This window comes from Pseudophryne corroboree, chromosome 9 (genome assembly GCF_028390025.1).
Source record: "Pseudophryne corroboree isolate aPseCor3 chromosome 9, aPseCor3.hap2, whole genome shotgun sequence".
NCBI lineage: Eukaryota > Metazoa > Chordata > Amphibia > Anura > Myobatrachidae > Pseudophryne > Pseudophryne corroboree.
In genome coordinates this window covers 95,014,514-95,041,542 of record NC_086452.1, presented here as the reverse complement: position 1 = coordinate 95,041,542, position 27,029 = coordinate 95,014,514, and the positions used below count along the sequence as shown (strand labels likewise).

The window sequence follows — 27,029 nt, the reverse complement described above, 5'->3', positions numbered from 1 at the left end:
CATTGATTCAGCCAGTCACTCAGTTCTGCCAGCCAGTCACTATTGTTAGCACCAGTGTCCCAACGTGCCATATTACAGGGAAGTAGACACACTAAATAAACTACAGCTCCCAGCAGCCCTTAGCGCCGAAGCATTCAGGCCCTTAGGGCTGCTGGGAGCTGTAGTATATTGAGTACATCTTATTCCCTGTAATGCGGCGCGTTGGGACACCGGCGCTAACAATAGTGACTGGCTGCTGTGCAAGTCTTCGGGAGAGCCACTGCCAAAGGGAGGACAGCAGCTTAGCTGCTGACAGGAGGAGAAGCAGGATAAGCATTACTCACACCTCCCCCACTCACAGTACCTCCGGGCCCCATCCGTGGCACCCGCACACACCCCTTCCAGCACCCGCGGTAGTTCTGGGCCCCCTCCTCCACCTGCAGCAACCCCGCACCCGCCGCACCACCACATCCGCCCCTCCCCCACCTGGTGCACCCCCGCAACTGCTCCTCCCCCACCCGCAGTGGCTCCGGACCACCACCCGTGGCACCCACGCACCCTCCCCCACCTGTGGCACCACCGCACCAGCCCCTCCCCCACCTGTGGCACCACCGCAACCGCCCCTCCCGCGGCACCCCAGGGTCCCATCCGCATCTTCCCCGCACCTGCCACTCCCCCAACCAAAGCACCTACTAGGTGATTCATCAGGCTCTGCGTGCACTGTTCTCGCCGTTGCAAGGGGCTTTGACCCCTTAACCATTGCACGCCCTTTGTCCGTGCAATATTTAACCACTCACACAATTATGATTGGTTGTAATACTCCATATAATACAAATATTGCACGCCACAAGGGTGTGCAAGGGTTAAGGGGGCGTAGCCCCTTACGACGGTGTGAAGAGCGCCCGTAGGGCGCGAGGAATCACCTAGTTACTATATATTGTTTTTAAATTGGGGGCATTACTATATGTATTTATTATACTGGGGGTATCACTATATATTTCTATTATACTGTGGGTATCACTATATATTTCTAGCCTTGCCTCCAGAGAGCAAAGAAAAGGGGCTAGTGTCATGTAGCCACTCCCACTAGTGGCATGTGGCCACGCCCCTTCACAACATATGACCATGCCCATTTTTTGACACTCAGTACCACTAAGAAAATATTTCTACTTGCACCACTGAGCCTAACCCTACTGTCAGCAGTCTGCAGAATGTCAGCATAATAAAATAATGCTACATTCTGGTGACGATATTATAACTGTCAACATTTTAAATGTCATCACGGTGACTGCAGTACTAAAATATCCTACTGAATAAATGGCTGCGTACATCCAGATGCAGAACAACAAGCATACAAGGGGCTGCTCACCAGTATCTGACTTGTAACCACTTTGCAACTACTGTGTAACGTGTTAGAATCTCCAATAACAAATATTTCCCCCACATGTTTCACGTTAGCGTGATGCTGCGTTATGCAATGTGCTGCAATGACCCATAGGTTTATGATTAATAGAAACACTAGATTTTATTCAGCTGAGATTTTCCAAAAACAATGCTTTATCCGAGAGTTGTGTAAAACCTGTTGTAATTGGAGATGGAGTTAAAAAAATAAATACAAAAAAATAGTAAAAATACAGAAAAGACCGTCTTGAATGCTGGCTGTTCTAAAGTTCTTGTGATAATACATACACATTAACTATTGTAATGTATAAGCACTGAATTCCCTATCGTGTGAAAGAATGTAGTGGCACAAGGTCCAAGTGCAGAGTTCTGCATGTGCTTTCTGTAATTTCAGCTGTGAGGCTGAGGGGCAGCTGAGACCTTCACTGTAATCTGAGAAGACGCCTTTTTTCCTGGGAAATAATAAGGCAGGACGTCTATTGTGAGCTCAGTTATAGGATGTGTAGCTGACTAAGGTCCTTACACCCAAAGACAACTGGAGGTCTGACCATCACTAGAAGCATTTGGAGCCGCTTGATCACATCCCAGTTGTCAGAGGGGCTGACTGCTTCCATGGTTGAGAATCTTGTACTTTCGGGATGACGTTCTGCACATTGTCTAACCTAAGGACAGTAGCAGGAGTCTGTGTATTCCTGGCAGTATGTGTTACAATTGCTGCACTTTGTCTGACTTTGGGGAAGTCACCCATAAAAGGTAGGTTTTGAGTCAAAACTGGTGGATAGGTCACTAGTTACTTTAGTTTCTCTGGAGTCACGAGAGCAGATTGTACAGGGTCCAATAGGGAATTTAAGAAAGGATACAAAATTATGACAATGGGAAATGAATATTACTGTCAGGTGGTATAGGTGAGAAGTGAAAGTGGGGTGATGGCTGGAGATTGGGGAGATGGCTGGAGAGTGGGGAGATGATTGGAGAGTGGGGAGATGGCTGGAGAGTGGAGAGATGGCTGGAGAGTGGGGGAGATGACTGGAGAGTGGGGAGATGACTGGAGAGTGGGGAGATGGCTGGAGATTGGGGAGATGGCTGGAGAGTGGGGTGATGACTGGAGAGTGGGGAGATGGTTGGAGATTAGGGGGGATGGCTGGAGAGTGGTGAGATGGCTGGAGATTAGGGGGATGGCTGGAGATTAGGGGGGATGGCTGGAGAGTGGGGTGATGACTGGAGAGTGGGGAGATGGCTGGAGATTAGGGGGGATGGCTGGAGAGGGGGGAGATGGCTGGAGAGTGGGGGAGATGACTGGAGAGTGGGGAGATGGCTGGAGAGTGGGGTGATGGCTGGAGAGTGGGGTGATGACTGGAGAGTGGGGAGATGGCTGGAGATTAGGGGGGATGGCTGGAGAGTGGGGGAGATGACTGGAGAGTGGGGGAGATGACTGGAGAGTGGGGAGATGGCTGGAGATTGGGGAGATGGCTGGAGAGTGGGGTGATGGCTGGAGAGTGGGGTGATGACTGGAGAGTGGGGAGATGGCTGGAGATTAGGGGGGATGGCTGGAGAGTGGGGGAGATGACTGGAGAGTGGGGGAGATGACTGGAGAGTGGGGAGATGGCTGGAGATTGGGGAGATGGCTGGAGAGTGGGGTGATGGCTGGAGAGTGGGGTGATGACTGGAGAGTGGGGAGATGGCTGGAGATTAGGGGGGATGGCTGGAGAGTGGGGGAGATGGCTGGAGAGTGGGGGAGATGGCTGGAGAGTGGGGAGATGGCTGGAGATTAGGGGTGATGGCTGGAGAGTGGGGGAGATGACTGGAGAGTGGGGGAGATGGCTGGAGAGTGGGGAGATGGCTGGAGAGAGATAAAGGGTCTACAAAGATTTTTTTTAACAAATGGATTTATAATGACATAGTTAACCAGAGACTTAAGGGAGTCAGTGCAAGGAGATACATTAAGGAGAGCTCTTATCGTTGGGATAAATACTGAGAAGAGGAAAGATGTGAAGGAATAGAGAGAATATTTATTATTATTATTATTATTATTATTATTATTATCCTTTATTAAATTGGGATCTGCAGCGCCCAATTACAGAGTAAACAAATAAGCAAAACATGAAGACAGTGACTAACAGTTCAATACAATATAGGACAATTACAGGGTAAATAAATATACTGTAGCTGCATCAGTGAACAGCACTGAAATAAGTATCAGGGTGGTAGAAAACCGAAGGATTTGGTGCCATCAAAGGGAGTATTGAAAAGAAGATAAGTTAAGTAAGAGAAGTAAAAGCACATGAGGGAAGAGGACCCTGCTCGTGAGAGCTTACATTTTAAATGACAATGTGCGATCTTGTTGCCTATTTATTACTGCTTTTCCTTAAGAAATAACAATTACTATTGCTTTGTTTAGCTAGTTATCAGGGAGCTATATAACACTGTCTGTGGTGACAGCAGGAAAGAGACTGTCCTGTACAAGCACTTTCCCATTGAAAAGTGTCACACCATTACCTTACCCCAACAGCAAAAACATTCTCACTGATTGCACATTTGCAACTGGAAATGCTCACTGTTGTCAGAGCTTTAACAATGAGACATTGTAGGTAATGCCATCTACCAAAGCTACAGGAGACGAGTCTCAAAATGCCAAGCTGTTTGGAAGTGAAAGATATATGGGGACATCTGTTTCTGCTCTAACCATGTAAGTGTTGGAGGTATCAATGATTTCTCCAGCCGTAGAGGTTTACAGTGGCGCACCCAGGGGGGGTTTCCGAGCACCCAGAAACCCCCCTCCACTAAATTTTTTTTTTTTTTTTTTTTTTAGCTGCATGAGTATTATTAATGGCTGTCTAGCGTCCTCTGCAGCCTGCTGTCTTCCTGGTGGCACTTGTAAGTGCAATAAAAGTTTACTTTATTTTAATTATAGTACATATATATCCATGCGCATACATATATACACATGTATATACATACATACATACATACATATAAACACACACACACACACACACACACACACACACACACACACACACACACACACACACACACACACACACATATATGATATATATATACATGTGTATAATTTAGTGATGAGCACCGGAAATTTTTCTGGTTTTGTGTTTTGGTTTTGGGTACGGTTCCGCGGCCGTGTTTTGGGTTCGAACGCGTTTTGGCAAAACCTCACCGAAATTTTTTTGTCGGATTCGGGTGTGTTTTGGATTCGGGTGTTTTTTTCAAAAAACCCTAAAAAACAGCTTAAATCATAGAATTTGGGGGTCATTTTGATCCCAAAGTATTATTAACCTCAATAACCATAATTTCCACTCATTTTCAGTCTATTCTGAACACCTCACACCTCACAATATTATTTTTAGTCCTAAAATTTGTACCGAGGTCGCTGGATGACTAAGCTCAGCGACCCAAGTGGCCGACACAAACACCTGGCCCATCTAGGAGTGGCACTGCAGTGTCACGCAGGATGGCCCTTCAAAAAACTACTCCCCAAACAGCACATGACGCAAAGAAGAAAAAAAAGAGGCGCAATGAGGTAGCTGTGTGAGTAAGCTAAGCGACCCTAGTGGCCGACACAAACACCTGGACCATCTAGGAGTGGCACTGCAGTGTCACGCAGGATGGCCCTTACAAAAAACACCCCCCAAACAGCACATGACGCAAAGAAAAAAAGAGGCGCAATGAGGTAGCTGTGCTAAGCGACCCTAGTGGCCGACACAAACACCTGGCCCATCTAGGAGTGGCACTGCAGTGTCACGCAGGATGGCCCTTCAAAAAACTACTCCCCAAACAGCACATGACGCAAAGAAGAAAAAAAAGATGCGCAATGAGGTAGCTGTGTGACTAAGATAAGCGACCCTAGTGGCCGACACAAACACCTGGCCCATCTAGGGGTGGCATTGCAGTGTCACGCAGGATGGCCCTTCCAAAAAACACCCCCCCAAACAGCACATGACGCAAAGAAAAAAAGAGGCGCAATGAGGTAGCTGTGTGACTAAGATAAGCGACCCAAGTGGCCGACACAAACACCTGGCCCATCTAGGAGTGGCACTGCAGTGTCACGCAGGATGGCCCTTCCAAAAACTACTCCCCAAACAGCACATGACGCAAAGAAAAATGAAAGAAAAAAGAGGTGCAAGATGGAATTGTCCTTGGGCCCTCCCACCCACCCTTATGTTGTATAAACAGGACATGCACACTTTAACCAACCCATCATTTCAGTGACAGGGTCTGCCACACGACTGTGACTGAAATGACGGGTTGGTTTGGACCCCCACCAAAAAAGAAGCAATTAATCTCTCCTTGCACAAACTGGCTCTACAGAGGCAAGATGTCCACCTCATCATCATCCTCCGATATATCACCGTGTACATCCCCCTCCTCACAGATTATCAATTCGTCCCCACTGGAATCCACCATCTCAGCTCCCTGTGTACTTTGTGGAGGCAATTGCTGCTGGTGAATGTCTCCACGGAGGAATTGATTATAATTCATTTTAATGAACATCATCTTCTCCACATTTTCTGGATGTAACCTCGTACGCCGATTGCTGACAAGGTGAGCGGCGGCACTAAACACTCTTTCGGAGTACACACTTGTGGGAGGGCAACTTAGGTAGAATAAAGCCAGTTTGTGCAAGGGCCTCCAAATTGGCTCTTTTTCCTGCCAGTATAAGTACGGACTGTCTGACGTGCCTACTTGGATGCGGTCACTCATATAATCCTCCACCATTCTTTCAATGGGGAGAGAATCATATGCAGTGACAGTAGACGACATGTCCGTAATCGTTGTCAGATCCTTCAGTCCGGACCAGATGTCAGCATCAGCAGTCGCTCCAGACTGCCCTGCATCACCGCCAGCGGGTGGGGTCGGAATTCTGAGCCTTTTCCTCGCACCCCCAGTTGCGGGAGAATGTGAAGGAGGAAATGTTGACAGGTCGCGTTCCGCTTGACTTGACAATTTTGTCACCAGCAGTTCTTTGAACCCCAGCAGACTTGTGTCTGCCGGAAAGAGAGATCCAAGGTAGGTTTTAAATCTAGGATCGAGCACGGTGGACAAAATGTAGTGCTCTGATTTCAACAGATTGACCACCCGTGAATCCTTGTTAAGCGAATTAAGGGCTCCATCCACAAGTCCCACATGCCTAGCGGAATCGCTCTGTGTTAGCTCCTCCTTCAATGTCTCCAGCTTCTTCTGCAAAAGCCTGATGAGGGGAATGACCTGACTCAGGCTGGCAGTGTCTGAACTGACTTCACGTGTGGCAAGTTCAAAAGGTTGCAGAACCTTGCACAACGTTGAAATCATTCTCCACTGCGCTTGAGACAGGTGCATTCCACCTCCTATATCGTGCTCAGTTGTATAGGCTTGAATGGCCTTTTGCTGCTCCTCCAACCTCTGAAGCATATAGAGGGTTGAATTCCACCTCGTTACCACTTCTTGCTTCAGATGATGGCAGGGCAGGTGCGTTTTTGGTGGTGCTCCAGTCTTCTGTACGTGGTGCCTGTACGCCGAAAGTGTCCCGCAATTCTTCTGGCCACCGACAGCATCTCTTGCACGCCCCTCTCGTTTTTTAAATAATTCTGCACCACCAAATTCAAGGTATGTGCAAAACATGGGACGTGCTGGAATTTGCCCAGATTTAATGCACACACAATATTGCTGGCGTTGTCCGATGCCACAAATCCACAGGAGAGTCCAATTGGGGTAAGCCATTCCGCGATGATCTTCCTCAGTTGCCGTAAGAGGTTTTCAGCTGTATGCGTATTCTGGAAAGCGGTGATACAAAGCGTAGCCTGCCTAGGAAAGAGTTGGCGTTTGCGAGATGCTGCTACTGGTGCCGCCGCTGCTGTTCTTGCGGCGGGAGTCCATACATCTACCCAGTGGGCTGTCACAGTCATATAGTCCTGAGCCTGCCCTGCTCCTCTTGTCCACATGTCCGTGGTTAAGTGGACATTGGGTACAACTGCATTTTTTAGGACACTGGTGAGTCTTTTTCTGAGGTCTGTGTACATTTTCGGTATCGCCTGCCTAGAGAAATGGAACCTAGATGGTATTTGGTACCGGGGACACAGTACCTCCAACAAGTCTCTAGTTGGCTCTGCAGTAATGATGGATACCGGAACCACGTTTCTTACCGCCCAGGATGCCAAGGCCTCAGTTATCCGCTTTGCAGCAGGATGACTGCTGTGATATTTCATCTTCCTCGCAAAGGACTGTTGGACAGTCAATTGCTTGGTGGAAGTAGTAAAAGTGGTCTTACGACTTCCCCTCTGGGATGACCATCGACTCCCAGCAGCAACAACAGCAGCGCCAGCAGCAGTAGGCGTTACACGCAAGGATGCATCGGAGGAATCCCAGGCAGGAGAGGACTCGTCAGAATTGCCAGTGACATGGCCTGCAGTACTATTGGCATTCCTGGGGAAGGAGGAAATTGACACTGAGGGAGTTGGTGGGGTGGTTTGCGTGAGCTTGGTTACAAGAGGAAGGGATTTACTGGTCAGTGGACTGCTTCCGCTGTCGCCCAAAGTTTTTGAACTTGTCACTGACTTATGATGAATGCGCTGCAGGTGACGTATAAGGGAGGATGTTCCGAGGTGGTTAACGTCCTTACCCCTACTTATTACAGCTTGACAAAGGCAACACACGGCTTGACAAATGTTGTCCGCATTTCTGTTGAAATACTTCCACACCGAAGAGCTGATTTTTTTGGTATTTTCACCAGGCATGTCAATGGCCCTATTCCTCCCACGGACAACAGGTGTCTCCCCGGGTGCCTGACTTAAACAAACCACCTCACCATCAGAATCCTCTTGGTCAATTTCCTCCCCAGCGCCAGCAACACCCATATCCTCCTCATCCTGGTGTACTTCAACACTGACATCTTCAATCTGACTATCAGGAACTGGACTGCGGGTGCTCCTTCCAGCACTTGCAGGGGGCGTGCAAATGGTGGAAGGCGCATGCTCTTCACGTCCAGTGTTGGGAAGGTCAGGCATCGCAAACTACACAATTGGACTCTCCTTGTGGATTTGTGATTTCGAAGAACGCACAGTTCTTTGCTGTGCTTTTGTCAGCTTGAGTCTTTTCATTTTTCTAGCGAGAGGCTGAGTGCTTCCATCCTCATGTGAAGCTAAACCACTAGCCATGAACATAGGCCAGGGCCTCAGCCGTTCCTTGCCACTCCATGTGGTAAATGGCATATTGGCAAGTTTACGCTTCTCCTCCGACAATTTTATTATAGATTTTTGAGTCCTTTTTTTACTGATATTTGGTGTTTTGGATTTTACATGCTCTGTACTATGACATTGGGCATCGGCCTTGGCAGACGACGTTGATGGCATTTCATCGTCTCGGCCATGACTAGTGGCAGCAGCTTCAGCACGAGGTGGAAGTCGATCTTGATCTTTCCCTATTTTTGGAACCTCAACATTTTTGTTCTCCATATTTTAATAGGCACAACTAAAAGGCACCTCAGGTAAACAATGGAGATGGATGGATACTAGTATACTTTATGGATGGACGAGCGACTGCCGACACAGAGGTAGCTACAGCCGTGGACTACCGTACTGCGTCTGCTGCTAATATAGACTGGATGATAATGATATATAAAAAATATATATATATCACTACTGCAGCCGGACAGGTATATATTATATAATGACGGACCTGCTGGACACTGTCAGCACTGCAGACTCCTAAAGTAAGCTACTAGTATCAAGAAGATAGAAAAAAAAAAAAACACCACAGGTAGGTGGTATACAATTATGGATGGACGAGCGACTGCCGACACAGAGGTAGCTACAGCCGTGGACTACCGTACTGCGTCTGCTGCTAATATAGACTGGATGATAATGATATAAAAAATATATATATATCACTACTGCAGCCGGACAGTTATATATTATATAATGACGGACCTGCTGGACACTGTCAGCACTGCAGACTCCTAAAGTAAGCTACTAGTATCAAGAAGATAGAAAAAAAAACAAAAACACAACAGGTAGGTGGTATACAATTATGGATGGACGAGCGACTGCCGACACAGAGGTAGCTACAGCCGTGGACTACCGTACTGCGTCTGCTGCTAATATAGACTGGATGATAATGATATAAAAAATATATATATATCACTACTGCAGCCGGACAGGTATATATTATATAATGACGGACCTGGTGGACACTGTCAGCACTGCAGACTCCTAAAGTAAGCTACTAGTATCAAGAAGATAGAAAAAAAAAACACCACAGGTAGGTGGTATACAATTATGGATGGACGAGCGACTGCCGACACAGAGGTAGCTACAGCCGTGGACTACCGTACTGCGTCTGCTGCTAATATAGACTGGATGATAATGATATAAAAAATATATATATATCACTACTGCAGCCGGACAGGTATATATTATATAATGACGGACCTGCTGGACACTGTCAGCACTGCAGACTCCTAAAGTAAGCTACTAGTATCAAGAAGATAGAAAAAAAAAACACCACAGGTAGGTGGTATACAATTATGGATGGACGAGCGACTGCCGACACAGAGGTAGCTACAGCCGTGGACTACCGTACTGCGTCTGCTGCTAATATAGACTGGATGATAATGATATAAAAATATATATATATCACTACTGCAGCCGGACAGGTATATATTATATAATGACGGACCTGCTGGACACTGTCAGCACTGCAGACTCCTAAAGTAAGCTACTAGTATCAAGAAGATAGAAAAAAAAAACACCACAGGTAGGTGGTATACAATTATGGATGGACGAGCGACTGCCGACACAGAGGTAGCTACAGCCGTGGACTACCGTACTGCGTCTGCTGCTAATATAGACTGGATGATAATGATATAAAAAATATATATATATCACTACTGCAGCCGGACAGGTATATATTATATAATGACGGACCTGCTGGACACTGTCAGCACTGCAGACTCCTAAAGTAAGCTACTAGTATCAAGAAGATAGAAAAAAAAAACACCACAGGTAGGTGGTATACAATTATGGATGGACGAGCGACTGCCGACACAGAGGTAGCTACAGCCGTGGACTACCGTACTGTGTCTGCTGCTAATATAGACTGGATGATAATGATATAAAAAATATATATATATCACTACTGCAGCCGGACAGGTATATATTATATAATGACGGACCTGCTGGACACTGTCAGCACTGCAGACTCCTCAAGTAAGCTACTAGTATCAAGAAGATAGAAAAAAAAAACACACCACAGGTAGGTGGTATACAATTATGGATGGACAAGCGACTGCCGACACAGAGGTAGCTACAGCCGTGGACTACCGTACTGCGTCTGCTGCTAATATAGACTGGATGATAATGATATAAAAAAAATATATATATATATCACTACTGCAGCCGGACAGGTATATATTATATAATGACGGACCTGCTGGACACTGTCAGCACTGCAGACTCCTAAAGTAAGCTACTAGTATCAAGAAGATAGAAAAAAAAACCACAACAGGTAGGTGGTATACAATTATGGATGGACGAGCGACTGCCGACACAGAGGTAGCTACAGCCGTGGACTACCGTACTGCGTCTGCTGCTAATATAGACTGGATGATAATGATATAAAAAATATATATATATCACTACTGCAGCCGGACAGGTATATATTATATAATGACGGACCTGCTGGACACTGTCAGCACTGCAGACTCCTCAAGTAAGCAACTAGTATCAAGAAGATAGAAAAAAAAACACCACAGGTAGGTGGTATACAATTATGGATGGACGAGCGACTGCCGACACAGAGGTAGCTACAGCCGTGGACTACCGTACTGCGTCTGCTGCTAATATAGACTGGATGATAATGATATAAAAATATATATATATCACTACTGCAGCCGGACAGGTATATATATTATATAATGACGGACCTGCTGGACACTGTCAGCACTGCAGACTCCTAAAGTAAGCTACTAGTATCAAGAAGATAGGAAAAAAAAAACACCACAGGTAGGTGGTATACAATTATGGATGGACGAGCGACTGCCGACACAGAGGTAGCTACAGCCGTGGACTACCGTACTGCGTCTGCTGCTAATATAGACTGGATGATAATGATATAAAAAATATATATATATCACTACTGCAGCCGGACAGGTATATATTATATAATGACGGACCTGCTGGACACTGTCAGCACTGCAGACTCCTAAAGTAAGCTACTAGTATCAAGAAGATAGAAAAAAAAAAACACCACAGGTAGGTGGTATACAATTATGGATGGACGAGCGACTGCCGACACAGAGGTAGCTACAGCCGTGGACTACCGTACTGCGTCTGCTGCTAATATAGACTGGATGATAATGATATAAAAAATATATATATATCACTACTGCAGCCGGACAGGTATATATTATATAATGACGGACCTGCTGGACACTGTCAGCACTGCAGACTCCTCAAGTAAGCTACTAGTATCAAGAAGATAGAAAAAAAAAACACACCACAGGTAGGTGGTATACAATTATGGATGGACGAGCGACTGCCGACACAGAGGTAGCTACAGCCGTGGACTACCGTACTGCGTCTGCTGCTAATATAGACTGGATGATAATGATATAAAAAATATATATATATCACTACTGCAGCCGGACAGGTATATATTATATAATGACGGACCTGCTGGACACTGTCAGCACTGCAGACTCCTAAAGTAAGCTACTAGTATCAAGAAGATAGAAAAAAACAACAACAAAAGGTAGGTGGTATACAATTATGGATGGACGAGCGACTGCCGACACAGAGGTAGCTACAGCCGTGGACTACCGTACTGCATCTGCTGCTAATATAGACTGGATGATAATGATATAAAAAATATATATATATCACTACTGCAGCCGGACAGGTATATATTATATAATGACGGACCTGCTGGACACTGTCAGCACTGCAGACTCCTCAAGTAAGCTACTAGTATCAAGAAGATAGAAAAAAAAACACACCACAGGTAGGTGGTATACAATTATGGATGGACGAGCGACTGCCGACACAGAGGTAGCTACAGCCGTGGACTACCGTACTGCGTCTGCTGCTAATATAGACTGGATGATAATGATATAAAAAATATATATATATCACTACTGCAGCCGGACAGGTATATATTATATAATGACGGACCTGGTGGACACTGTCAGCACTGCAGACTCCTAAAGTAAGCTACTAGTATCAAGAAGATAGAAAAAAAAAACACCACAGGTAGGTGGTATACAATTATGGATGGACGAGCGACTGCCGACACAGAGGTAGCTACAGCCGTGGACTACCGTACTGCGTCTGCTGCTAATATAGACTGGATGATAATGATATAAAAAATATATATATATCACTACTGCAGCCGGACAGGTATATATTATATAATGACGGACCTGCTGGACACTGTCAGCACTGCAGACTCCTAAAGTAAGCTACTAGTATCAAGAAGATAGAAAAAAAAAACACCACAGGTAGGTGGTATACAATTATGGATGGACGAGCGACTGCCGACACAGAGGTAGCTACAGCCGTGGACTACCGTACTGCGTCTGCTGCTAATATAGACTGGATGATAATGATATAAAAAATATATATATATCACTACTGCAGCCGGACAGGTATATATTATATAATGACGGACCTGCTGGACACTGTCAGCACTGCAGACTCCTAAAGTAAGCTACTAGTATCAAGAAGATAGAAAAAAAAAACACCACAGGTAGGTGGTATACAATTATGGATGGACGAGCGACTGCCGACACAGAGGTAGCTACAGCCGTGGACTACCGTACTGCGTCTGCTGCTAATATAGACTGGATGATAATGATATAAAAAATATATATATATCACTACTGCAGCCGGACAGGTATATATTATATAATGACGGACCTGCTGGACACTGTCAGCACTGCAGACTCCTAAAGTAAGCTACTAGTATCAAGAAGATAGAAAAAAAAAACACCACAGGTAGGTGGTATACAATTATGGATGGACGAGCGACTGCCGACACAGAGGTAGCTACAGCCGTGGACTACCGTACTGTGTCTGCTGCTAATATAGACTGGATGATAATGATATAAAAAATATATATATATCACTACTGCAGCCGGACAGGTATATATTATATAATGACGGACCTGCTGGACACTGTCAGCACTGCAGACTCCTAAAGTAAGCTACTAGTATCAAGAAGATAGAAAAAAAAAACACCACAGGTAGGTGGTATACAATTATGGATGGACGAGCGACTGCCGACACAGAGGTAGCTACAGCCGTGGACTACCGTACTGTGTCTGCTGCTAATATAGACTGGATGATAATGATATAAAAAATATATATATATCACTACTGCAGCCGGACAGGTATATATTATATAATGACGGACCTGCTGGACACTGTCAGCACTGCAGACTCCTCAAGTAAGCTACTAGTATCAAGAAGATAGAAAAAAAAAACACACCACAGGTAGGTGGTATACAATTATGGATGGACAAGCGACTGCCGACACAGAGGTAGCTACAGCCGTGGACTACCGTACTGCGTCTGCTGCTAATATAGACTGGATGATAATGATATAAAAAAAATATATATATATATCACTACTGCAGCCGGACAGGTATATATTATATAATGACGGACCTGCTGGACACTGTCAGCACTGCAGACTCCTAAAGTAAGCTACTAGTATCAAGAAGATAGAAAAAAAAACCACAACAGGTAGGTGGTATACAATTATGGATGGACGAGCGACTGCCGACACAGAGGTAGCTACAGCCGTGGACTACCGTACTGCGTCTGCTGCTAATATAGACTGGATGATAATGATATAAAAAATATATATATATCACTACTGCAGCCGGACAGGTATATATTATATAATGACGGACCTGCTGGACACTGTCAGCACTGCAGACTCCTCAAGTAAGCAACTAGTATCAAGAAGATAGAAAAAAAAACACCACAGGTAGGTGGTATACAATTATGGATGGACGAGCGACTGCCGACACAGAGGTAGCTACAGCCGTGGACTACCGTACTGCGTCTGCTGCTAATATAGACTGGATGATAATGATATAAAAATATATATATATCACTACTGCAGCCGGACAGGTATATATATTATATAATGACGGACCTGCTGGACACTGTCAGCACTGCAGACTCCTAAAGTAAGCTACTAGTATCAAGAAGATAGGAAAAAAAAAACACCACAGGTAGGTGGTATACAATTATGGATGGACGAGCGACTGCCGACACAGAGGTAGCTACAGCCGTGGACTACCGTACTGCGTCTGCTGCTAATATAGACTGGATGATAATGATATAAAAAATATATATATATCACTACTGCAGCCGGACAGGTATATATTATATAATGACGGACCTGCTGGACACTGTCAGCACTGCAGACTCCTAAAGTAAGCTACTAGTATCAAGAAGATAGAAAAAAAAAAACACCACAGGTAGGTGGTATACAATTATGGATGGACGAGCGACTGCCGACACAGAGGTAGCTACAGCCGTGGACTACCGTACTGCGTCTGCTGCTAATATAGACTGGATGATAATGATATAAAAAATATATATATATCACTACTGCAGCCGGACAGGTATATATTATATAATGACGGACCTGCTGGACACTGTCAGCACTGCAGACTCCTCAAGTAAGCTACTAGTATCAAGAAGATAGAAAAAAAAAAACACCACAGGTAGGTGGTATACAATTATGGATGGACGAGCGACTGCCGACACAGAGGTAGCTACAGCCGTGGACTACCGTACTGCGTCTGCTGCTAATATAGACTGGATGATAATGATATAAAAAATATATATATATCACTACTGCAGCCGGACAGGTATATATTATATAATGACGGACCTGCTGGACACTGTCAGCACTGCAGACTCCTAAAGTAAGCTACTAGTATCAAGAAGATAGAAAAAAACAACAACAAAAGGTAGGTGGTATACAATTATGGATGGACGAGCGACTGCCGACACAGAGGTAGCTACAGCCGTGGACTACCGTACTGCATCTGCTGCTAATATAGACTGGATGATAATGATATAAAAAATATATATATATCACTACTGCAGCCGGACAGGTATATATTATATAATGACGGACCTGCTGGACACTGTCAGCACTGCAGACTCCTCAAGTAAGCTACTAGTATCAAGAAGATAGAAAAAAAAACACACCACAGGTAGGTGGTATACAATTATGGATGGACGAGCGACTGCCGACACAGAGGTAGCTACAGCCGTGGACTACCGTACTGCGTCTGCTGCTAATATAGACTGGATGATAATGATATAAAAAATATATATATATCACTACTGCAGCCGGACAGGTATATATTATATAATGACGGACCTGCTGGACACTGTCAGCACTGCAGACTCCTAAAGTAAGCTACTAGTATCAAGAAGATAGAAAAAAAAAACCACAACAGGTAGATGGTATACAATTATGGATGGACGAGCGACTGCCGACACAGAGGTATCTACAGCCGTGGACTACCGTACTGCGTCTGCTGCTAATATAGACTGGATGATAATGATATAAAAAATATATATATATCACTACTGCAGCCGGACAGGTATATATTATATAATGACGGACCTGCTGGACACTGTCAGCACTGCAGACTCCTAAAGTAAGCTACTAGTATCAAGAAGATAGAAAAAAAAACCACAACAGGTAGGTGGTATACAATTATGGATGGACGAGCGACTGCCGACACAGAGGTAGCTACAGCCGTGGACTACCGTACTGCGTCTGCTGCTAATATAGACTGGATGATAATGATATAAAAAATATATATATATCACTACTGCAGCCGGACAGGTATATATTATATAATGACGGACCTGCTGGACACTGTCAGCACTGCAGACTCCTAAAGTAAGCTACTAGTATCAAGAAGATAGAAAAAAAAAACCACAACAGGTAGGTGGTATACAATTATGGATGGACGAGCGACTGCCAACACAGAGGTAGCTACAGCCGTGGACTACCGTACTGCGTCTGCTGCTAATATAGACTGGATGATAATGATATAAAATATATATATATATCACTACTGCAGCCGGACAGGTATATATTATATAATGACGGACCTGCTGGACACTGTCAGCACTGCAGACTCCTCAAGTAAGCTACTAGTATCAAGAAGATAGAAAAAAAAAAAAACACCACAGGTAGGTGGTATACAATTATGGATGGACGAGCGACTGCCGACACAGAGGTAGCTACAGCCGTGGACTACCGTACTGCGTCTGCTGCTAATATAGACTGGATGATAATGATATAAAAAATATATATATATCACTACTGCAGCCGGACAGGTATATATTATATAATGACGGACCTGCTAGACACTGTCAGCACTGCAGACTCCTAAAGTAAGCTACTAGTATCAAGAAGATAGAAAAAAAAAACACAACAGGTAGGTGGTATACAATTATGGATGGACGAGCGACTGCCGACACAGAGGTAGCTACAGCCGTGGACTACCGTACTGCGTCTGCTGCTAATATAGACTGGATGATAATGATATAAAAAATATATATATATCACTACTGCAGCCGGACAGGTATATATTATATAATGACGGACCTGCTGGACACTGTCAGCACTGCAGACTCCTAAAGTAAGCTACTAGTATCAAGAAGATAGAAAAAAAAAAACACCACAGGAAGGTGGTATACAATTATGGATGGACGAGCGACTGCCGACACAGAGGTAGCTACAGCCGTGGACTACCGTACTGCGTCTGCTGCTAATATAGACTGGATGATAATGATATAAAAAAAATATATATATCACTACTGCAGGACAGGTATATATTATATAATGACGGACCTGCTGGACACTGTCAGCAGAATGCGTTTATAGAATAAAAACACCACACGACGAGTGTTAAAGTTTTTCAGGCAGACAATCACAATATACTGGTGGTCAGTGGTCACTGGTCAGTCACACTGGCAGTGGCACTCTGGCAGCAAAAGTGTGCACTGTTAATGTACTCCTGCTATAACTGCTCCCCAGTCTCCCCCACAATTAAGCTGTGTGAGCAGTGAGCACTCAGCACAGTCAGATATACATAGATGATGCAGCACACTGAGGCTGAGCACAGATATGGTATACTGTGTCACTGTGTATCGTTTTTTTTCAGGCAGAGAACGGATTATATTAAATAATAATAAAACTGCACTGGTGGTCACTGGTCAGTCACTAGTAAACTCTGCACTCTCTGAGTACTCCTAAACTCCAGTAAATCAAGTGTCTCACTCTCACTATCTATTTCTATTCTAAACGGAGAGGACGCCAGCCACGTCCTCTCCCTATCAATCTCAATGCACGTGTGAAAATGGCGGCGACGCGCGGCTCCTTATATAGAATCCGAGTCTCGCGATAGAATCCGAGCCTCGCGAGAATCCGACAGCGGGATGATGACGTTCGGGCGCGCTCGGGTTAACCGAGCAAGGCGGGAAGATCCGAGTCTGCCTCGGACCCGTGTAAAAAGGCTGAAGTTCGGGGGGGTTCGGATTCCGAGGAACCGAACCCGCTCATCACTAGTGTATATATATATATATATATATATGTGTACTGTATGTGTGTGTACATATATATATATATATATATATATATATATATGCATGTTTAATATGCTATGTATATGTGTATATGTATGTGTGTGTATGTATATATATATATATATATATATATATGTAGATATATGTATATATATATATATGAATACACACACACACACACACACACACACACACACACACACACACACACACACTAGTTTTACGGACCCAGCATATACTGGGTCACCTCAGTCCCCACCCCCGTGATTGGCTCCGCCCAGTTCTGGAAACCTCCCCATGCAAATCCTGCGTTTGCCACTGGTTTAGTAAATAGCTCAGTCTTCATATGACCCTTTCTCCTGTTAGAATTGCTTTTTTTCTCAAGAGCTAGGATTTGGTAAATAGCCCCCTTGGAGAGGAAGCAATTGGTTTGCTCTGTTTGTAAAGGAACAAGTGATACGTAAGTCAAAGCCATGCTTAATTTTCTTCACACTGATGTGGCATGAGGAGGAGAGAGACCATTCTCAAGCTGGGCATACACCTAAAGATGTATTATCCAATCTATCTGGTTGGAACAAACATCTGGAAATGTATGGGATCAAATGACAAATTATCATTTGCTCTGAAATGCTGGAAAACTGCCAAAAATAGTCGATCAAACAAATTGGTTAAATCAAATGGATTTATCCAATTTGTCTGATTGACCATTTTTGTCTGTTTTAATGTTTGGGAGCAAATGGTCAATTGTCATTTGTTCCCATACTTTACCAGATTTTCTTTCCAGCCAGCCAGATTGGACAATCAATCTTTAGGTGTATGCCCAACTCTAGATTTGTTTGCCAGCTGCCCTAATATAATCTATTAATGAACTATGGGGTCATTCCGACCCGATCGCTCGCTGCAGTTTGTTGCAGCGCAGCGATCGGGTCGGAACTGCGCATGCACCGGAACCGCAGTGCGCCGGCGCATGGCAGCATTCGTTGCCTAGCGATCGCCTCTGAGACAGAGGCGGGTGCTGGGCGAGAGGGGTCTGAACGGCGGCGTTAAGTCGCCGTTTAGGGGGAGCGGTCCGGCCAACGCAGGCGTGGCCGGACCGTTGGGTGGGGCGGGCCGTAGCGGCTGCATGACGTCTCACGCAGCCGCTGCGGCCAGTGGCAGCGACAATTAACTCCCGGACAGCCGCAGGAGCTGCGCTGGCCGGGAGTTACTCCTCAAATACAAAGGCATCGCCGCTGTACGATGCTTTTGTATTTGTGCGGGGGGGGGGGGGGGGCGGCACTGACATGCGGGACGGACTAGCCCTGTGCTGGGCGTCCCCCCGCATGTCAAGGAAGATGATCATAGCTGTGCTAAATTTAGCACAGCTACGATCAACTCGGAATGACCCCCTATAGGTAGATAATAAGTGTCCTAGTATCCAGAACAGTGATACCTAAAGAGTATGTTGCAGCAAGCTCAGGGTAAGTGAGGGGAGGTGAAACAGGGTAAGAGAGATGTTGCAGGTATATATTGTAAGGTTCCTTTGCATTATAGTGTGTTGCTGTACATGAGGACAAGCAGAAAGAGTTTAAAAGTTAATACAGTAGATTATGAAAAGAAGAGTTTGAAAAGTTAGATACAACACAGATGAGATAGGACTTGGGCCCTCATTCCGAGTTGCTCGTTCGCTGCCGATTTTCGCAGCGCGGGGATCAAGTGAAATAAAGGCAATTCTGCGCATGCGCATGGTACGCAGCGCGCATGCACTAAGTACTTTCACACAAAACTTTGTAGTTTTACCCAAGCTTGAGCGACGTATTTCAGTCGCTCGAATGATCGTAGTTTGATTGACAGGAAGTGGGTTTTCAGGGAGTGTGCTAAAAAACGCAGGAGTGCCAGGCAAAAACGCAGGAGTGGCTGGAGAAACGGGGGAGTGGCTGGACGAACGCAGGGTGTGTTTGTGACGTCAAACCAGGAACTAAACAGACTGCATTCATCGCAAGGTAGGAGTAGGTCTGGAGCTACTTAGAAACGGCATGAAATTTTTCACGCGCAGTTCTGCTAACCTTTCGTTCGCACTTCTGCTAAGCTAAGATACACTGCCAGAGGGCGGCGGCCTAGCGTGTGCACTGCTGCTAAAAGCAGCTAGCGAGCGAACAACTCGGAATGAGGGCCATGGTTAAGTAAATGACCATTGTGAGAGGATGAAGGAGAAGGTAAGAGAAGGAAACTTGGTGGCATCACTGGAGAAGTGACACAGGATAAAGGTGGGAATATCAGTGGAGAGAAATGGAAAGAACCAGGCACATACGTGATCATGAATTTAGAGTCAGGTCCAGGTGGATGAATCTGTGAAGGGTGCCAGTCAGCAGTGCCATCTTACATGCATACAGGTATGTCCTCTGATTAAATTAAGGACATCTAAACAGTACTGTACAGACCAATGTTAGAGATCCAGGGCACTTGGGGCCTTATTCAAGTTTCTTAGCAAACCAGAAAAGCACACTAATGGGCAAAACCATACTGCACTGCAGGTGGGGCAGATGTAACATGTGCAGAGAGAGTTAGAATTGGGTGGGGTGTGTTCAAACTGAAATCTAAATTGCAGTGTAAAAATAAAGCAGCCAGTATTTACCCTGCACAGAAACAATATAACCAACCAAATCTAAATCTCTCTGCACTTGTTACATCTGACCCACCTGCAGTGCAACATGGTTTTGCCCATTCGTGTGCTTTTTTGGTTTGCTAACTAAACCTGAATAACCCCCTTGGGCAGAATCTGCAACACTGCAAGGAGAATCTCTATCACTTTATTGTGCTTGTTACGGGAATATCCTATGTACTCCATTTATATATTTTGCCTTTTTACTATATTTGAAAAAAATAAATAAAAGTAAATGTACCATTAACATCTATAGCTGGCTAAAGCAAAGTGTGGATCTCTAGGAATTAATAAACAATTACTAATCAGCAGTTATTAAGACAAATATTATAGTCAAATAAGCAGCTCCTAAATTAGGTCAATCCAAAAACCTCCTAAGTCTAATATACAATATAGACTAAAAAAAACGCTATAACCACACAGTGAACTGTGTATGACTGGTCCCAATGTTCAATCCACAAAGGTGCGCTAGATATATGCAATATCACAGATGATATTGAATGCATCAATTTATTAAAAACAATAACATATATAAAAACAATAACAAATAACATAAATTGCACACATAAAAAAATAATAACAGGTATGGGTCAATTACACGCCATTAGTCATCTACCTAAGAATTAGTATAAGTAGGGAACACTTCTGCTGTAGGTGTCCCTATGTCAGCATGTTACAGGTAGAGAGAGCCCGCTGTAAAGGTAGCCCTTTACGGCAATATAAAAATACTGTAAAATAGACAGCTCTCATCAAATTCTGTAAGGGACTAGAGCTGTGGAGATATAGCTAAACAATTCAAAATAGGGATGGCCACCGACCATCGATAATTCAAAATCATCAATGGTTGGTGGCCATCATCAGGAGCTTAGCCCTGCCCCCTGACACCCGTGAAGTCACGTCCCGGGCTCTAATTTGCCTGCATTTCATTATACAGTAATGCAGGAGTAACCATCGGTGGGTAAAACCATCGGTGGCTAAAACCATTGATGGTTCATTTACAGATGTTTTTCACCATCGAGGTTATCCATAAATGGTACCATTGATGGTGATCATCGATTGATTACCCACCGATGGCCATCCCTAATTCAAAAGCCTATATTGGGAACCTGCTCTTCTACACTGCCTGATGGCCCCACCCTCCTCCTCTACACACTGCCTAATAGCCCCAACCTCTTCTTCTACACTGCCTGATGGCCTCACCCTCCTCTTCTAATGTCAGGTTTCAAGGAGTGCACTCAAATTATAGATTGTTACTCTATTAAGGGTCATTTACCTGATAGAGCAAGAACTTGGATGAACAGACCATGCATTGTAGTATCCCTGTTGTCTACATGTATGTCCTCAATAATGGTTGGCCTAGGCCTCTGTGGTGCCTGGCCACACCCATAAAGCACGGGCCGCTACCACTGTCTTCCCCAGTGGGCCCTTCATGCATCAGTCCAACACTGTATTTGACACAGAACAATTCTTTTAAGTATGCTGAGATGGAGGAGCAATAATGAAATTCGTCATAAGATGCTTCAGAAAATCAGGCTTATGGGGGTATTTATCAAAGCTTGGTGAGAGATAAAATTCTGAGAGATAAAATACCAACCAGTCAGCTCCTCACTGTCATTTTTCAAACAGCCTGTAAAATGTAAAGCCGAAGCTGATTGGCTGGTAATTTATCGCTCACAATTTTATCTATCTCCAAGCTTTTATAAATACCCCCTATTACTGCTTGTTCATATTTCCACAGTGATCGTGTATTGCTCAGCTAGATAGGCTGTCAGTCAAGAGGCGGTAGCTACACTGTGGCAAGTGGTCTTTCGAGCAGCGACTGTGACAAGCTGACTGAGTAGCCTCCAGCTGGAGCTCCAACCAATATGTGCTTGTAAGAGGCCAGATATACCCTGTTCAGATGGCACAAATAACCCGGTATCGATCCAGAATATTGCCGGGCTGCTGTGCGGTGTGAAAGGGTTATTCCAGAATTCCCGGGCCGCCTGACTCGGTAATTCAACACGGGAATAAAGTAGGGTTATTCCCGGGTTAGGTGCAGTGTGAACGGGTTACCCATAGGGAGAGGCAGCGTGGAGATGATCTCATCTCCCAGTGCCGCCTCCGCCCCCGCCCTAGATACCGCTATGGCCTCGCCCCCGATGGCAACCCGACCCGGCATATTGCCGGGACGGAAAACCATTTCTCAGGGTCCAATGGCAGGTCACACCCGGGAAGGACCTGTTTCCTATTCCTGGGTGCGACCCAGCATTTGCGATCTGAAAGCGGTAATAACTCTCTAAACAGCTCCCCTGTAAATGCGGCTTGCTGTAGAGCGACCTTACGTGTTTCTCCGTAAAAATAAATGGCGGTTTTGTCTCTAGGAATTATAAATCCCATCATGTCCTGGAAGGGTATGCTTTGGCTTATAGTTCCAAAACAGCTGTAACAACGCAAGTTGCCTTATTCTCATAGCACTTAATCTGTTGCACTTCCCTCCAGATTCAAAGGCTACATTCAACACCGGAGGAGACATGTTGGACTTTCTCCAGGAACAGGGGGACATCACAGCTAAGGACGGACTGCTAGTCACCTGGTATCATGCAGCCAATAGCAAGAACCAGATGCAAGAAGCGCTAAACAGTAAATATGCCTTCCAGTACTGGTGTGTTTGTTGTGCAGCCTGATATTACAAGTGATGGAGGACATTCAGAAATGGGTTCCTGTAAGGAATTATGTGCAAGAACACTGGCCCTCATTCCGAGTTGATCGCTCACTAGCTGTTTTTAGCAGCCGTGCAAACGTTAAGCCGCCGCCCTCTGGGAGTATATCTTAGCTTAGCAGAAGTGCGAACGAAAGGATCGCAACGCTGCTACAAAAAAAGATTGTGCAGTTTCAGAGTAGCTGCAGACCTACTCCTAGCTTGCGATCACTTCAGACTATTTAGTTCCTGTTTTGACGTCACAAACACGCCCTGCGTTCGGCCAGCCACGCCTACGTTTTTCCAGCCACTTCAGCATTTTTATGTGGCATGCCTGCGTTTTTTTCACACACTCCCCGAAAACGGTCAGTTACCTCCCAGAAACACCCACTTCCTGTCAATCACTCTGCGGCCAGCAGTGCGACTGAAAAGCGTCGCTAGAGCTTATGTAAAACTGCATTGGCTTTTGTGAAAGTACGACGCGCGTGCGCAGTGGGCCCCACACGCATGCGCAGATTTGCCGTTTTTTTTGCCTGATCGCTGCGCTGCGAACGAAAGCAGCTAGCGATCAACTCGGAATGAGGGCCACTGTTCCTTTGAAAACTACAGGTGCTCAGGAATGTCTAAATACTGTACCAATGTTTGCCTTTTGTACTGTTCAGCTAATTATGTGGTTTAATTAATAATTACTTTGTGTAATTGTGGTCACGCACAAGGCTATCCTGCTGCTCGGCCTTAGATCTGAGGTTCAGGTTCAGTGACTAAATTCAGTCAGCCGTTCTATCCCTGGGCCTGGAGGTGTAGTTGTTAGATGAACTCTCCCACAGGCCAGTCGTGAATCGTGATCACCAGCATGTCTGATAATGATCTGTCTGATTGGGTTGGGCATACCGACCCGAGGATTCCCGCAAGTGGGAATAGACCAGGACCGGACTGGGACTAAAAATAGGCCCTGGCATCTAAAGCTGACAGGCCCACCTTGCGTTAGCACCTAACTGCTGGCATAGACTCCTCCCCTTATTATTCCTGACTCCTCCCACTTCTAAGGTTATGCTCTTGCAAATCAAATGAATATTAGAACATACAAGTATACATTGTCCTCTGTATTAACATACACAGAACAGAGCTCATCCTGCAGGGACATTATTAAAATCAACACCTGCGCGCGCAAAAATCTAAAGGGGTGCGACCTCGTTGTAAGGGGCGCGGCCTCACTGCATAGGGCGTGGTCTTGCAGGAAAAGACTACCTCACACCCCAGTTTTGCACCCTGCACCCCCAGACATTGGCCACCACGGGTAAAAAAAATCCCTGATTCACACCCCTTACATTATTTCTCCTTTCTTTTTCCTTATAGCAATGCCACTTACACATTATGCAGCACACCATTATGCTCCTTGCACCACATTATGCAGCACACCATTATGCTCCTTGCACCACATTATGCACCACACCATTATGCCCCTTGCACCATATTATGCACCACACCGTAATGTCCCTTGCACCATATTATGCACCACACCTTAATGCCCCTTGCACCATATTATGCACCACACCATAATGCCCCTTGCACCATATTATGCACCACACCGTAATGCCCCTTGCACCATATTATGCCCACACCTTAATGCCCCTTGCACCATATTATGCACCACACCGTAATGCCCCTTGCAGCATAATATGCACCACACCGTAATGCCCCTTGCACCATATTATGCACCACAACTTAATGCCCCTTGCACCATACTATGCACCACACCGTAATGCCCCTTGCACCATATTATGCACCACACCGTAATGCCCCTTGCACCATATTATGCACCACACCGTAATGCCCCTTGCACCATATTATGCACCACACCGTAATGCCCCTTGCACCATATTATGCCCACCTGCACATTTGGCCACACACAGTAATAGCGCTCTTACGCCTTAGGCCACACACAGTAATATCGCTCTTACACCTTAGGCCACACACAGTAATAGCGCCCTTACACCTTAGGCCACACACAGTAATATCGCTCTTACACCTTAGGCCACACACAGTAATATCGCTCTTACACCTTAGGCCACACACAGTAATAGCGCTCCTAACAACTTAGGCCACACACAGTAATAGCGCTCCTAACAACTTAGGCCACACACAGTAATAGCGCTCCTAACAACTTAGGTCACACACAGTAATAGCGCTCCTAACAACTTAGGCCACACACAGTAATAGCGCTCCTAACAACTTAGGCCACACACAGTAATAGCGCTCCTAACAACTTAGGCAACGCACAGTAATAGCGCCCCTTACACCTTAGGCCACACACAGTAATAGTGCCCCTTACACCTTAGGCCACACACAGTAATAGCGCTCCTTACACCTTAGGCCACACACAGTAATAGCGCTCCTAACAACTTAGGCCACACACAGTAATAGCGCTCCTAACAACTTAGGCCACACACAGTAATAGCGCCCCTTACACCTTAGGCCACACACAGTAATAGTGCCCCTTACACCTTAGGCCACACACAGTAATAGCGCTCCTTACACCTTAGGCCACACACAGTAATAGCGCTCCTAACAACTTAGGCCACACACAGTAATAGCGCTCCTAACAACTTAGGCCACACACAGTAATAGCGCTCCTAACAACTTAGGCCCCACACAGTAATAGCGCTCCTAACAACTTAGGACACACACAGTAATAGTGCCCCTTACACCTTAGGCCACACACAGTAATAGCGCTCCTAACACCTTAGGCCACACACAGTAATAGCGCTCCTAACAACTTAGGCCACACACAGTAATAGCGCCCCTTACACCTTAGGCCACACACAGTAATAGCGCTCTTACACCTTAGGCCACACACAGTAATAGCGCTCCTAACAACTTAGGCCACACACAGTAATAGCGCTCCTAACAACTTAGGCCACACACAGTAATAGCGCTCCTAACAACTTAGGCCACACACAGTAATAGCGCCCCTTACACCTTAGGCCACACACAGTAATAGCGCTCTTACACCTTAGGCCACACACAGTAATAGCGCTCCTAACAACTTAGGCCACACACAGTAATAGCGCTCCTAACAACTTAGGACACACACAGTAATAGTGCCCCTTACACCTTAGGCCACACACAGTAATAGTGCCCCTTACACCTTAGGCCACACACAGTAATAGCGCTCTTACACCTTAGGCCACTCTTACACCTTAGGCCACACACAGTAATATCGCTCTTACACCTTAGGCCACACACAGTAATAGCGCTCTTACACCTTAGGCCACACACAGTAATAGCGCTCCTTACAACTTAGGCCACACACAGTAATAGCGCTCCTAACAACTTAGGACACACACAGTAATAGTGCCCCTTACACCTTAGGCCACACACAGTAATAGTGCCCCTTACACCTTAGGCCACACACAGTAATAGCGCTCTTACACCTTAGGCCACACACAGTAATAGCGCTCTTACACCTTAGGGCACACACAGTAATATCGCTCTTACACCTTAGGCCGCACACAGTAATATCGCTCTTACACCTTAGGCCACACACAGTAATAGCGCTCTTACACCTTAGGCCACACACAGTAATATCGCTCTTACACCTTAGGCCACACACAGTAATAGCGCTCCTTACAGCTTAGGCCACACACAGTAATAGTGCCCCTTACACCTTAGGCCACACACAGTAATATCGCTCTTACACCTTAGGCCA

General features: G+C 45.4%; 1 protein-coding gene across 1 annotated transcript in view; it reads left to right on the top strand.

The window, feature by feature from the left end:
- Window positions 1-1,805: 1,805 nt before the first annotated feature.
- The window catches only part of FAM151A (family with sequence similarity 151 member A), a 57,294-nt gene continuing 32,070 nt past the window's right edge, over window positions 1,806-27,029 (top strand). The window contains exons 1-2 of the mRNA XM_063939651.1: window positions 1,806-2,133; window positions 23,122-23,262. Of these exons, the coding sequence (XP_063795721.1) occupies window positions 2,019-2,133; window positions 23,122-23,262 (256 nt within the window). The 5' untranslated portion in view covers window positions 1,806-2,018. The remainder of the gene's footprint in view (window positions 2,134-23,121; window positions 23,263-27,029) is intronic.